Source organism: Meleagris gallopavo, chromosome 2 (assembly GCF_000146605.3).
Source record: "Meleagris gallopavo isolate NT-WF06-2002-E0010 breed Aviagen turkey brand Nicholas breeding stock chromosome 2, Turkey_5.1, whole genome shotgun sequence".
NCBI lineage: Eukaryota > Metazoa > Chordata > Aves > Galliformes > Phasianidae > Meleagris > Meleagris gallopavo.
Genome location: NC_015012.2, coordinates 25,512,613 through 25,527,690, shown reverse-complemented (window position 1 = coordinate 25,527,690; position 15,078 = coordinate 25,512,613). Strand labels below are relative to the sequence as shown.

The 15,078-nt window shown below is 35.9% G+C and overlaps 1 protein-coding gene across 1 annotated transcript in view; it reads right to left on the bottom strand.

Moving 5' to 3' along the window:
* Positions 1-620: 620 nt before the first annotated feature.
* The window catches only part of PRKCE (protein kinase C epsilon), a 278,127-nt gene continuing 263,669 nt past the window's right edge, over positions 621-15,078 (bottom strand). The window contains exon 15 of the mRNA XM_003203888.4: positions 621-3,882. Within this exon, the coding sequence (XP_003203936.2) occupies positions 3,736-3,882 (147 nt within the window). The 3' untranslated portion in view covers positions 621-3,735. The remainder of the gene's footprint in view (positions 3,883-15,078) is intronic.

The window sequence follows — 15,078 nt, the reverse complement described above, 5'->3', positions numbered from 1 at the left end:
CATGCTGATAGCTAGTTTTCTGAAGCAAATGTTAAGAATTTTAGACCATGAAAACTGAAAGATTTTGGAGTTCAAATCAAAACACAATGAAATATTGAAATATTTCAGATAATATCACATTGACAGATTAAGCTATATAAACCATTTAATAAAGTGTCTAATTAATTAAATCCCTAATTAAATAAATTAGACTTACACATACTATTAATCCTTCTATTCAGTGAAATGGAAGACTAAAGTAGTCTCACATGTTTGCACGCAAAGTGCCTTATTGAGTTTCAACAATACAGCTAAGCAAAATTTTGGGATCAGAGTGCTAGGACTCAGCAACCATTACTCAGTTGGTAAACACATAAAAGTCTGTAAACTCACCTGTTCAATTTTGGGGGCAAATATTATATTGCCCAAGATGAATGGTTCACTCACTGTTATCTGTGTTTCTCTTGGAGTTTTTAGTTCTTCACAGATGAATCTCTTAGCAAATCCTCCCTTTGCCAAATGTCCACTCCTAAAAGACAAGCTCATGGTACTTTGCATAATACGTAACAGGAAAAATATTCATCCTTCATCTTTGTTTCTTCCTCATTAGGAAATACTCATGAAGACTTTGGGGAAAAAAATAAGATTTAACATCATTGTATTTATTAGGTTTTGAAACAATACACATTCACATCCTTTTGAATACAGTACATTTGGCACAGTAATAATGTTTACGATGAAATAACACTAATGAATGGCAAGAGATTCAAATTACATCCATAAGAAAAAAAAACAAAACCTGTACAAATAAATCCTCACAATAAAAAAAGCCTACCCTTCCCCCCCCCTCTCCCCACCCCCCGAAAACTGAATACATTTTATATTTAGCCAGAACTATTCTGCACATAATTTAAGAAGAGGTAATTTTTAATCCTTTTTTGGAGAGAATTATTTTTCACCCTATGGAGAAAAATGTGTTTCTTTTTTTTAATAAGGTTTATTTGGAGGGAAAACAAGACATGATGGATTCTTTATAATCATTATTATTATTAATAGTCTTTTTGGCATTTTGCACTCATTTTACAAAGAAGGAACAGGAAAGATTTTACAGAACAGGCAGAAATGTAAATGTCCATTTTTAAGATTTATCTTTAAAAAATGTTCTAGGTAACAGACAAACCTTCTGATGTAAACCCAATGCAGAGGATCTAACTAATTATATTGAAGAAATATCTGCCCATGCAAAAGTTTTTATCTCCTTGACTTTTCTCTTAGCATCCTACCAAATAATGCAGGTTTTGAGGCCTCTTGAAATACAAACATTTGCTGCTTATCTCTGTGTTAGAAATGGGAATATACCTTACTTTAGAAAAGCTTTATGGGATGCTTTTATTCCTTCAAAATAAATGCTCATAGTTTTATGTAAAGGCCTCATGTTGTACAAACAGTAGTGCGCTATTCAATAACTTGCCTTCCTAGCCAGTCTACTCACCTATGAAAAGGAACACTTCAGCATTGTGATCAGTTCTTGCCTGGATGTCAAAAGCTAACTGTGATGAGAAATAAACAGAGCCAGTAGTGAGACATGAATTGATGGGCAGTTCTACAATATATTTCTAAAAGAGAAAGAAATTTAAACATTGAGATGATGAAATCATTAAAATGTTTCTGTGCTGGTACTCAGCTCCAGAAGCTAGTCTTTTCCCAGTACAAAAGATCACTGAAGATAAATTAAATTAAACTAAAGGCTTGATCCATTATTACACCTGTAGGCTAGACAACACATTAATTGATATATCATAATATTTAATATTTCGAAATCATCATAAGAATATATATAATAATTACACCTGAGTTTTAAAAACAAAACAAAATGGAACTGAATGTTGTCATCAGTAACAGGCTATGAGCAGCCAGACGTAAAACTGACACAAACTAACTCATCTGCTTGAGACCAGGATTATCTCTTAAAGCCAATGATTCATACTTTGTCCACCACAATTTGTAACATTCCTTCTCTTTCCTAGCTCTATCATATCATAATAGAGTTGAAGAGAACTATACAGGAGATTTAGTATAGCTTAATATATGTCTACATCTTTTTATAACAAAAACCTCATCTCTCTGACAGTAACTTGAACCAATACACATACAAGAGTATTGCACATGGACATTATTATAATTATTCTCTCATAGACTAACATTTTAATAGTATGCCTGAACATGCAGCAGTTGATACCTCTATATTCAATGAATTCCACAGGCCTTGCAGCAAACACTATATACAAAATCTCACCTGTACAAAAGGCAAAAAAGCTTTTTAGTGCCACTTTGCCAATCACAAGTATATATATTTTTGTGCAGCTGGAAATCCATGTGCAACAATTAAAATGGATTCCAATGACCGCTCACTCAGTCCAGTAAAATATATAATAAAATGACCTCAGCGATACATGTACACAAAAAAAAACAAAAACCAAAAAAAAACCAACCAACCCCTCCCCCCAAAAAAACAACCAAAACAAACCACAGGGTACTCCTGGAAATATAAGTACATAACACTGTTAGCGTATCTACAGGAGGTAACTTCACATTAGTAATATTGTCCACATGAGTTACCGTTTCAATTAATACACAAAAAATTCAATTTACAACTTTCAATAATGTCAGTTTGTAATGTTTGATCTTCAGTTTTTCAACACATTTCCACAAAATGCAAATGTAGCCTTATTTTGTGTCTTCTAAAAGCAGTTTTCTTTTTAGATTTCAAACATAAAAAACAACAAACACAGTAGTATTATGGTTTTGTAAAAGTGTGCAAAAGTAACACACTGCTGAGAAAATAAATATAAATAAGAAATTATTTATCAACTTAGCTACAATGGAAAATGCAGATTTACAGTGTTTATAATTAACTTTTAACGTCAAATTAATTATAAACATTTGCAAGCTTGCCATCACATTAACGGTTCATTTAAATGGATATTCAATTTAGTAACATGGATCCAATTGCCTAAAAAACTGTAAAATGATGCCTATATATAGCTGTGTTAAAGCACTATAGGCTTTTCATTCTTTAGCCCTTTAATATCTATCCATATAGGATCCTTCTTTGAATAAAATTTCAGTTATCTTCATTACTCTTCTTATTCCTAAAAGTTTTCCATACATTTTATGAGGAAATTCATTAAAAGTCTGAATTGATGTACTTCTTCTGGACAGGTTTATTTTATATTTGTACCTCACCTCAATAAGACATTCATAGTTGAGGACTACACCCCAAAGAATGCAGACTTCTTCACTTACTGAAGGGTAGGTAATATGTGACTTGTTCCACAGATCTCACAGTAACCACTAGTGCGGAAGAAACAGGTCTCACCTTCTCAGCTTAGAGTCATACAATTACATGACATGATCTGTTAAATCACCTTTAATAGCATGGCTCCATTTTCCATGAAAAGATGCAATTTTGTCCTGTGGGGAGATCTTTGGAATAATGGTTGGAAATATATGGCAGTGTGTTACATCTACAATTTCTGATACAAAATTGTTTTGCATTGCTTTGTGAGACAGAAATTAAGAGTGCTTTCATGTCAGAAGATTAAAGAAAAAAAAAACAACAATAAATATATACTTAAAATGGGGATATGGGCTCAGAGTAAGAGAAGTAGTTCTTGATCTACTGAGTCTCAGTAATCTGACGATCTCTTCAGAATCACTTCTTGCAGCATGATTCATCTGTCAGCCTAACGATGTCTATGGCAGTAGCTCTTCTCCAAAATAAGAGAACCCTTTAAATTCTTCTTGATTGATTTGTTTTATAATTGTCTCATCCACTAGAGTTAATACCGGCTCTTCTCGTGTAAAGTCTTGATCAAAGTTATTTACATCCCTTTTGGTTTTCTGAGAAGAAAAATACAAACAAGGTGAATGGTAAAATAGCACAGCAAAATAAAATGTCCTCTCCCTGCTTCCCCAACCCCGAAAGGCTGAATTTTATGGAATGGCTGAAATAAAACAGGAGCTACTTCACACAAATAATAACAGACATATGAGAGAAGCTACAATAGCAATTACTATAAATGGGTTCAGGAGAGGCCAGAGAAGCAGTACTATCAATGAGTTCCCAGAGACTCGCTGGTCTCTGACAGGCGAAGGAATAGCAGTATGATGATAAAGCAGGAAGCTGAGATCAGGACTAATTTAGAAAGGGTTTTGGCATAGTTGGTGGCTGTTTCCTCATAGATTTGAACACAATGATATCTCATTTGAGAGGCAGAGAGTGAATTTGATTTCCCCACAATATACCCAACTCTTTCAACTCTAATTTAACCATTTCTTTGTATCTGGATATATTTGGCTTTAAAATTAGATCACAGCAGATCTCATCCCAAAATTTTTGAGCTCAACATTGAGAAGTCCTAATGCAGACTAATGTAATTCAGAGCAACACAGCAAAGCACAAAAGTCTAGCTACAAAGAAATCCATCTCAGAGCTCTCTCTTATTTCAGTGGCACCAGGATTTCTCCATGGAAGACCAAAAAACCTTGGTCTTTCAGTAAATTTGGCCCAAAGGGTTGCAATTGGACATGCTCTGAGTGGCAGAAAGTGTGTTAACGAGAGACAGAATTGAAAAGGCTGGCTCATTTTCCTTATGGCACTCACATCTATCTATAACCACTTACATGTAAAGAACATCAGGCCATGGGGCCTTTAAGTCATTGTACTGAGACCTATACCATTCATATTTTCCATGTTAGCAGCATATTTCAGGCATGTACAGGTTCAGGGAATTGGAACAAATATTTTCCTTTCCCTTTTTTGTCTATCCTTTCTCTTTGTTTCATGAAATCTGACTGATACTTAATGGAGGTACAACAGCACTGTAAAAACCTACTTTGTGTCCATCCTCCACATCTAGGATGAAGAATAGCTATTTGTTGTGCAAAGTTAAATGATAAACTCATGAAGTGGTATATCATAAAGGATGACACATGATGTATTTCAAATTGATACACTGACGAATTCCAAATGGGGTAGAGGCCTTCTTTCACTGCAGACAAATTTTCCTATAAATTAGATATATTTTTGTATTTTCTTCATTAGACCTGCCTGAGACATACCTATAGCAAGCACCACCCGTGTAGCTTGTAAGAAGTTTATAGAAAAAAAAAGAGACTCTGTAAACCAAGTACTTTCTAAGTACAGAAAATTAAAAATATACGTTTTCTATCTTCAAAGTTCCACTAAAAGGAAAAGAATATAGACTTTAAAAACATTTATATAAACATATGGTTATCTTCTCTATATTTGTAATATTTACTTTGTACAGAAATTTGCATATAAAGTGTATGTGGCCTACTCTGAACTGCATAAAAAGTAAGGGATATAGCTTAGGTTTTTCTTTTTTATTTTTTCTAAAGTTTTTTTTTGCAAATACTACAAAGCAAGAAAAAAGGAATTTTGAATTATGTTACATTTTAACTATGTCTGCATTCTTCCTGTTCGTCATGTCCTACCACAGTATTTTCACACACTCATACAATGAATTTGCTGCAAGTATTTTCACTAAAGCAGAAGATGGTAAGTGAATATTTGTAAAAAGTAAAATTCAAATTCAGAACTGTAGCTTCATGCAGAAGAAACTTGCTTATACTCACATTATAACCACTAGCAAATAAGCTCTACAGTGGCTGATAACAATTTAATGATATATGAATTATATTCAGTTTTTCATACTGAACATATTTGGCAAAATCGTATTTTCTTTCTGAAATTAAAAGATTAAAATGAAAATTTTCCAGCTTCCAACCAGGGCAATTAATTGATAATAGTTACTTTTTCCAAAACACCACTGCTGAGATCTATTAAGATGGTAAGTGAAAATGAGCGCAGGTGAGTACTTGTAAAAATCTAAATCCTGTTGATTACAAATAATTGCACTTCCAGTAGAACTTTGAATTGCAAACACTTCTGAAACAACAAATAAAGGAATTTACTTAGATTTAAAAGCCTAGCATTACTTAAAGACTGCCTTCAAGGAGATATCCAAAGAAGGAGAAAAATATTTTACTTTCTTAGGAGAAACTCTCTATCTTTTTGACAGATACAAATCAACTAACTTATTAACAGAACAGGTAGGAAATGATCTGAGGTTGCAAGGATATACTAGCAAGTCTCTAACTAACCAACTGGACTAGTGAGATTAAATAAACCACAGAGTACCAAAATTGAAAGGATTAAGCCGTAAGTCAAAAGGTAGAGGTCATAACAAGGCACTTTTCAAAGGAAAGATTTATTTGAGAAGTCTTCCTTAGCGACTGAGGCAGTTTCTTCCTGAAGCTATGGCTATTTTGCAAGGCTCCATCCTCTAAAGTGAAACAGGTCTGGCTACATTTCTGCTAACATTGCTATCTTGTTGTACTTGCACAGTGAATAGTCTACAGATCAACAGCATCGTCAAAATATAGTTGTAGCATGAAGGCTAAGCATGAAGGTATGAAGGGCTGTGGCTGTCTCTGAGCAGAGAAAAGAAAGATGATCTGCAAGGTAGGCAGAGCATATGACTACAGCTATTATCCAACTTCAAGTATTTAAAGAAAAAATCACAAAGTGCTAAAGTCTTTAGATTGGCTAACAAATGCATACTAAAAAAGCAGTAGTTAAATGGGTTCTCTTCTTTTAGCCAAAAGCTCCTGAGTCTTTGAGAGATATTATTTTCAAGTTTTCAAATGTTTTTCCAGATAAGACTTCTTAATTTCAAATGACTGAAGAAACAATTGTTATTAGGAAATCAGAACTCTCCCAAATCACAGCTGTCCCCAACACAAAAGCTTAATTTGGCTTCATATTCTATTTTTAAATCTTTTTTCCTTAGCAGTGTGAACACTTCATAGATATCCCATCAGAGCACTGACCTCGTGCACGACCAAGTATCTTGAGAGACTTGATGAACCTACTACATCTGGCTGATACTATCTGATCAGGTGAAACACTGTTACGCCACAGGAATAGATCACCATGATTTAATAAATAATAACATGACCTCATCATATTAACATAATCTCATCAAGGATGACATTTTTAAGTCAGAGTCATGTTTTATTCTATTCACAGATTACAGTTTTGTGCAAAGAAGTAAAGATATTAGGGCTTTTAGAAGACAGTCTTCGTAAAATATCATTTCATAGAATCATAGAATTGCTCAAGTTGGAAAAGATCATCAAGTCCTACCCTAATTCTAACAACCCTCCGTTAAATCATGTCCCTAGGCACCACATCCAAACGGTTTTTAAACACATCCAGAGATGGTGACTCTACCATCTCCCTGGAGAGCCTATTCCAGTGCTTAACAACCCTTTCTGTAAAGAAGTGTTTCCTGATATCCAGCCTAAACTTACGCTGGCGCAACTTGAGGCCATTTTGCCTAATCAGCTTTTTCAGTTTTCCACTACAGATTTGGAGAAAGACTGCTATTTAATGAGTAAAAATACTTTTTTCTCCTTAAATCTCTTAATATATTATTATGAAAAGTTTAAAAGAAACGTAATGTGCTATTAATAAGAACATATTAAACAACTTTTTATCAGACTGGCTTAATTTTCTCCATAATTTCAATGAAAAATTTATTGTCTACATTCAGTCACAAACTGAAGTTTAAAAAAAACTTGATACCTCTTCACAGCATTTGCATGCACAGCAAGGCCATATGAGAATCCTAAGTATTTTCTAGAATGTCTGATTTGAGAAGATAGAAAATGTTGAGCTATCAGAATAACTGTACAAACTTGTATTTTTTATTTAGTATGTCAGTTTCTTTATTCACATGACAAAGAGTTGCAACAGATCAGACAAACTACAGTGCATCAGCTACAGGTTATGATGATAAAAAAGGTTTTTAATCCAAGTAGTTTTCAGAAGAATACCAACATAAGTTACTTCCAAGTGAAGGATGAGATGTTGTGCTTCTAGATTATTTATTCTTTCATTAGATGTGAAGGACACCAAATTAAAAGAAAGAAATGGATAATAAAGATATTCAGCAAAGATTTTAACAGACAGGCAGTATTTAGAAAGTATGCCAACCTATGTAGGCTGTAATCTAATCTGTTATGGAAGCACATAGACATTTAATAAACATCAACCTAATTCACCGAATTATGAATTTTAAGAGGAATAATTTCTGACCCAGGAAACTGAAACTACATTTGTATCAAAACAGTATGTATTTTTCCTAGGAATGTAAAGTGGATCAGGAGGGAAGGAGGAATAAACTAAAGAATTAGAAGACAGAAACATTTAATGATTATATGGCCAGGATGCCAACCACAGTACTTCACTTTTGCACGGCCTTTTTCTTATCCCATAAACCAAAAATACAATGACAGAAACAGCAAAGCAAAGAAGATCAAAGCCCTGCAAGTTCACTGACAGTCACCTTATGCTCACAGTCTAGGCAATGAACCTCACCCATAATAAAATGTTGTAAACCACTGTACCTTATGGCTATAAGTGGGTATGGGTTTTTGCTCAACAGAGCACACAGCACTAAAACTGTACACACTAAACTTGTTTTGTTCACAGCCTGATTGCGAAAGCACAAGACTTGCCTCTGTTTAAAACATCTGTGAAGACAGAATTCACAGGAGCTGCACTGGAGGCCATCACTACAGCTTCTTGCCCATGGTCAATCCTTTACCAACAAGAGCCACCTCATCCATCTTATCAGAGCTTGTTTCCTTTTCAACTTAATCATGACATAACTACAGCAGAGAAGCTATGCTGTGGTAGAAAGCATGCCTTTTTTAGAGTGAAAAAAAGTTGCAGGGAAAAATGTCAACTTTTGCATTTCTGCTTTTCATTTTTCACCCTAAATTAGGTTTTTGAGGATTTAACTATGTGGGAAATTATTTTATGTATCTTTGTGGGGTGGTGAGGGCTTGGGAGAAGAGAAAGAAATGGAACAGTCCTATTAGAATGCCCTTCATCTGCACAATACAATTCCTACTGCAATTTAATGATCCTCTCTGCAGAGCGGATTTTATATGGGTGCCTCTCCAGTTCACATTTTATTGGCAAGCCTCCACCGAAATCCTCAGCTGTTCTAAGGTCATGACTGCTGAATGTCACCTCCCATCTTACATCCTGGCACACGTCCAAGGTTAGACCATTTTTGGTTGTGAGGTCCTGAAAATGTGTTTTAACCATTGTTATTACAGCTGCGTTATGGCAGTCAGGGCAGGTGCAGCTGCTACATGCTGAACCACCTGCTGCCAAGTCCTCATATACACATGTAGAAACCTTTTTGTCTTACAGATCACTAACACTTCAATGCAAAGCAATGGATAAACTCAGAAAACGGAACTGATTGGTTTGAAGAAAAAGGTGTTGCAGGAGGGTTTGCAAGTCATGGGCAACTCCTGGGTAAAGGGTCTTAGAATTCCAGTGGTTTCCAGGAGCCATTTGATAATTCATGGAAAAAAATATAAAATATGGGAAGTCTAGCAGGATGGTGAAATCATGGGATCACAGAATAGCCTGGGTAGGAAACGACCATAATGATCATCTAGTTTCAACCCGCATGCTACGTGCAGGGTCAGCAACTACTAGAGCAGGTTGCCTAGAGTCACCAAACCACATTTGTTCTGTAGAGGATCTATAGTGCATAGAAATATTACTTATAGTCACAATTCTGCTACAGAATCACAACAGTTTTCACAATAATCTTAACTTTTTTTTTCACTTCAGGCACTTTAATAATGAACATTTTGACACTACTCAGATTGTGACTTATAAGAAAATTGATGAATGCGATGCCAAGTGGTGAGATGCAGTGAAAAACTGAAGTGAAAATGTAATGTGTCTTAAAAAAACAATAACAAACAAACAAACAAAAACCCATGACAAAAGTTAGAGAATGGTTGAGTTTGGCAGGGACTTCTGGGGGTCACCTGGTCTAATCCCTGCCACTGCCACATGCTCAGGACGAGAACAGGCAGCTATTTAAGGTCTCCAAAAAGGGACTGTCCAACATTTCTGAGCAACCTGTGCCAGTGCTGCCATTAGCACATTAAAAAAAAACGGTTTATGTTCAGATGGAGTCTTCTCTGTTCCAGTCTGTGCCCAGTGCCTCTCGCCTTGTCACTGGCTACCTCTAAAGAGAATCTGGATCCATGTTCTTTACGCTCATCTGACTAGAGCAAGCCTATGCTGCACAGACTGTTGGGAAGTCATCCATATCCTTCTCCATATACTGCTCACATAGCTGCTGCATACTGCATATACGTTCATGTTTAATACTAAAATTACTTTCCTATTTTGGTAAATAGAAAATACCCTATTCACTTAACCCTCCTCTAAATCGCTGTAATTTTAAAAATTAATTTTCACAAGAATGAAAAACAAATGGCTACTAGTTTAATTGTATTGCTACTGATTGTGGGGAGAACTTACAAGCTTACTCTGCTTTCCATGGGTTAAGCAAGCACAAAAACAAATCGTGGAGATTCTAATACTACTCAATAGTTGACTGATGTAATTAGATATTGCAGGACTCATCTCTGCCATGTATCCTGATTAAAACTGGCTGAATTTCCAGTGTTTTATTTCATCTACAGTCACTTGAACAATGTAATCACAGAAAAAAAAAAAAAACAACAACAAATAACAAATACTAGAATCTTCCTCAACATATTATGAAATTATAAATATATAGCAACATCATGTGATTCTGAGCCCCTCCTTCATAAGTAGAAGACACTAGATCCAAAGTACGACTGTTCAGCATGGAAGGTAATATCAAGCATGTGCAGTGGGAGCCTTATCCCCACTCTCAGCTACACATTAAAATGGGACAGTCTATGTGGTTTCACTACAAGCCATAGAGCAGAAATGCTACAGAGTTTTTGGCGAGACTCTGTTCTTCTCCAAAAGATTTCAGATAATTCATGCACTATCTCATTAAGAATAAAGTTTCCAGCTTGAGAAAGATCACGTGTATGAACTCTTTTATCCTATTTTTTTTTCTAAAATTATCTTAAACAGAGAAGTGGTATTGCAGGTCTCACTGTATGCAAATGGAGAAAGCTAGACAAGCATGGCTTAATACTAAGACTACTGAACTGACTGCATGAATGTGCAGTATCTCACTGTCACTTTCTGAATGTGGTTTTATTAAAAGTTCCCAGTAAGATTTAGCAGAATTCGTAGTGCCAGGGGTTTCATTCTTGGTTCTGCTACTTATCTGTCTTAAACTTAAGCAATTTTCTCCTCACTACAGATCTAATATTCTTTCTGTATTTAATCACCTTTACATGAATATGTGTGATCTCTTGATTGTTTCTCATAGTGTACTTAAACTTAAACCTGCTTTTGCAAGCAGGTATCTCATCTTGTAGGGAACTTGAGATGTTACTGGGGAATGAGGGCACAAATGTATTCAGTCAATTTCTCCTTATTCCTATTCTTTTCAAATGAAAACACAATCCTTCAGAGACTCATAGGCAATAAAGATCGTCAAGTTGTCTTTTTTTATACTCCATAATCTACAAATATTATTTACATGAACATAAAAATAAATGTTTCTGTTTAAACACTTAAGAATGTTCTGTAAGTAGCCATGATAATGCAATTTCATTTAATGGTTTTAATTGTTTTCTGAAAATAGGATTAGAGAAGAGCGAAGCCAAGAAGTGATACAAAATCTGTCCTACTCTGAGGAAGTCTGAAAGGAAAGCAGAAACACTCTGGCTGCTTATCACTCCACTGCAATGGGCAGTAATTAAAAACATGTTTAACAAATGGCTAAATGAACTTAATCATTGAATTTAAAAGAGTTTAGTGTTAAAAGACCAGGACTCGACAAAACAAAATATTGCTGGATCCCTGGTATAGAATCAAAAGAAACACTGGAATCCTACAGTAGCTTTCAAACTTCTATAATTCTAGTGTTGTGGCAATCACAGGTAAAAGCAGCTGCTGCAGAGATGCTGTAGAAAACAAGAAACATAAAATAAGACTGACTGAGCACATTCTGAGAAAGAGAACCTTGTACATCTGAGCAAACAATACTGAAATTTGCTAAAAACATCAGCTTGCTTACTCTCAGTGTCTTTTAGCTGTGAAACAAGCTAGATTTAAGTTTCTTGAAAGCTATCTACTCACACCTGAGAGAAGTTCACAGTTCTGCAGAGTTCTAAAGTATTTGAAGTGATTTGGAATCCAAGGTCTTTTATCACTGCGGGGAGAGGCAGAAGAAGGCCAGACATCTCCGTCCTACCCTGCCCAGATGCGTTACTAGACCCACTGGTACAGGATACATTGCTAGTAGTTCTGCTACTATTGCTCATAACCACCTGCTGCTAGCTAAACTGAGATGATGAACTTCATCATCCACCAGTTGTCAATGCTTCTTATCAGCAGTGAATGGCTAACACTGGAACCAGTAGCAGGAAAGTGGTACTTTTAGGAACCAGCTCACATGAAATACTCTAATTCATGATACCTTTTGGTAGGGCTAGCACTACCAAACAGGACTTCAACAGCTATAAAGGTTTGTAATAAGAAGGCTAAGTTCCAACAACCCACAACCATTTTTCTTTAGCTTTTTTTTTTTTTAAAGGATTTATGTTAGCAGTTCTGACAAACGTAAAATCTTCCCTACTCCCAAACTTTTTTTTTGTACACTAGTCTTAATCAACACAGAGTCACCCTCAGAAGAAATCTCACTGTTTGCCTGTTCCTAAAATGCCTGCAGGGAAGTGGAAATACATAATGTGTGATGTTTAACAGTGGTATGTGAGTGTCTGAGGTCTCAGGATCCCACTCTGGTGTTTTGTCTAAGCAGTAACACTTCATGCAAAAGCATGCAGGATAGCCCCTTGCGTGCCCACCTGCTAAATGCTCATTGCCATGCAGTGATGACCAAATGGAAATATATTATGGAACTGAAGGGACACCTCAAGGTTATTAGGCCTAAAAATGGACCTACCTTGATATTTTCCCCATATTGAAGGCCTTACCTTAAAGAGGGACATTCACACTGAAGCAAACTTGAAAAGAGAGAACATTTATACAAAAAGAAATTTACTTGGCCTGTCATTTCCTACGTTCTGTTTGGTGCTACTGAATGATACTGCATTTTACAGGGCTTCTCCCCCACAATGCAAAGTCATAATTGTGCATGTATGACAATACAATCCACTGTCACCAAAAATAGAGGTGTGCCAAAAAAATCCCGATAAAACAGTATAATGACTTCCCAAATAGCAAGTTTAAAAACCTTCACTAAAAAGTAAAAATGTGTTTGCCTGTTAGCGGTCACGTATGAAAACAGATCTGAAAACTTGGGAAGATTGATGAGTCAAGTATCCAGCTAATATATTTTGAAGTTTTCTCCAGAAATGTGGTCCCTCTTTAAGGATTCCAGCCATTTCTCACAGTCAGCAGATAGCTGCTGCAGCATTCTAAACACACATCTGTCTCACTGAACACCTTTTGAGAGACATTCAGTGAGACACCAACCTATGTAGGGAGGTGCGGCTTCTGCCTGTTTGCCTGTGCAAGCAGACCAGCTGCACGCTCTGTATGCATTTGTATTTACTATTTCTTAATCAGTTTTCAAATACTGTGGACATCCAGCTTGACACAAGTCATAAAAAAGTGCTTTTGAATTTTTTTGAGTTTTTCACTCATTTGGGAGAGAGGGAAAAAAAAATTATCAGTGCTCAGAGACTCCAGTTGTAACACAATCATTGGCTAGCACTAGAATTTGTTTTTTGGGATGATTTTGTGTCAAACCTTTGCTGCAGCACAAAATTGAAAGAGGGCAGATTGCTGGCATCCTTAAGTCAAGACTTAACAAGGGAGTTTAGATTTACAAGGGAACTGCATACAGACAACGTGGTAAAGAAAGTGATAACTAAGGGGGGAGGGATTTCGATAACAGTTTGTGTTTATATTAGGGTTACAGGAGATAAGATACATGTAAATTATTGTAGGAAATTTGAGACTGAAGATCAAGATGAAATCTGCTAACACTGAGGTCTGGTATAGCATAGAACACTCTTCCAAGGGAAGTACCACGTGTTCCACCAATTTAAAGCCTGGCTGATCATGAGCATTCGGATTTTAAGTCTTCTCAGTCATATCTGGTCACTGCCACAAAACTTTGTTATGCTACTATTACCAGAGAGTGGAAACTGAAGCACAAAGGTGTTAGGTGACGAATCCTGGGCCACACCATGAGTTTCTAGAAAAGCTGTTAGCAGAACTTATCTATCCTGCACTTCTCAGATCTCTGGTTATAGTTGCCAGGCCAATCCTCTATCAATCCCCTAGCATCAGAACTGAAGAAAGAACGTACAAGTTCAGAAAACATTCTCAGTGATATAGTGGCAGGAATGGAAGAGACTGCAAAATGAAGGGAATCAAATCAGATGAACTAAATGGGCCCTTTTGGCAGCAGCTGCTGTTACTCAATACTGAAAGATAAAGTTCTGCAGTAGATTATCTTGCCCATCATGTCTTTAATGCTCTTCAAGAAAGTGAGATTTAAAAATGTAAAATCAAGAAGTTATGAACGCACAGAGAAAATTAAAACAATGTATTGTTCTGTAAAAGCTCACAGTAAATCATCATAATGCAATTACTTTGTTAAATTCATCTTCATACAGCCACACTAAGATTGAATTGCCACAGGCACTGATAAAGCCATTAGAGATGAAACTTTGGCTTAATTGCTAGAAGGAAATACATATGGCAAACATCTGTTTTACCAGCATTTTTTTTGCCCTCTGACTCAGAGTTTCAGCTTTTTCATGTAAAGGATGCCTTAGCCAAAGCCTCAAATATCCCCAACCTTGGTATTTACAAACAGGATATATAAAAAGGACAAGACTTCTTGTTTGTGTGTGTATAAAGGGTTGACAGAAAACTTAGCCTGGAAGAACAGGAACGGACAGGCTGGGAAGCTATCTTTGCAACACAGTGCCTAACATCTTCCTATGTCTCATAGTTTCTCACAGCACACTGGGCTACTGTGACCAATGGCATAAGAAACATGAGAATAATTTCATTGAGCATGTCTTGTTTTACCAAAA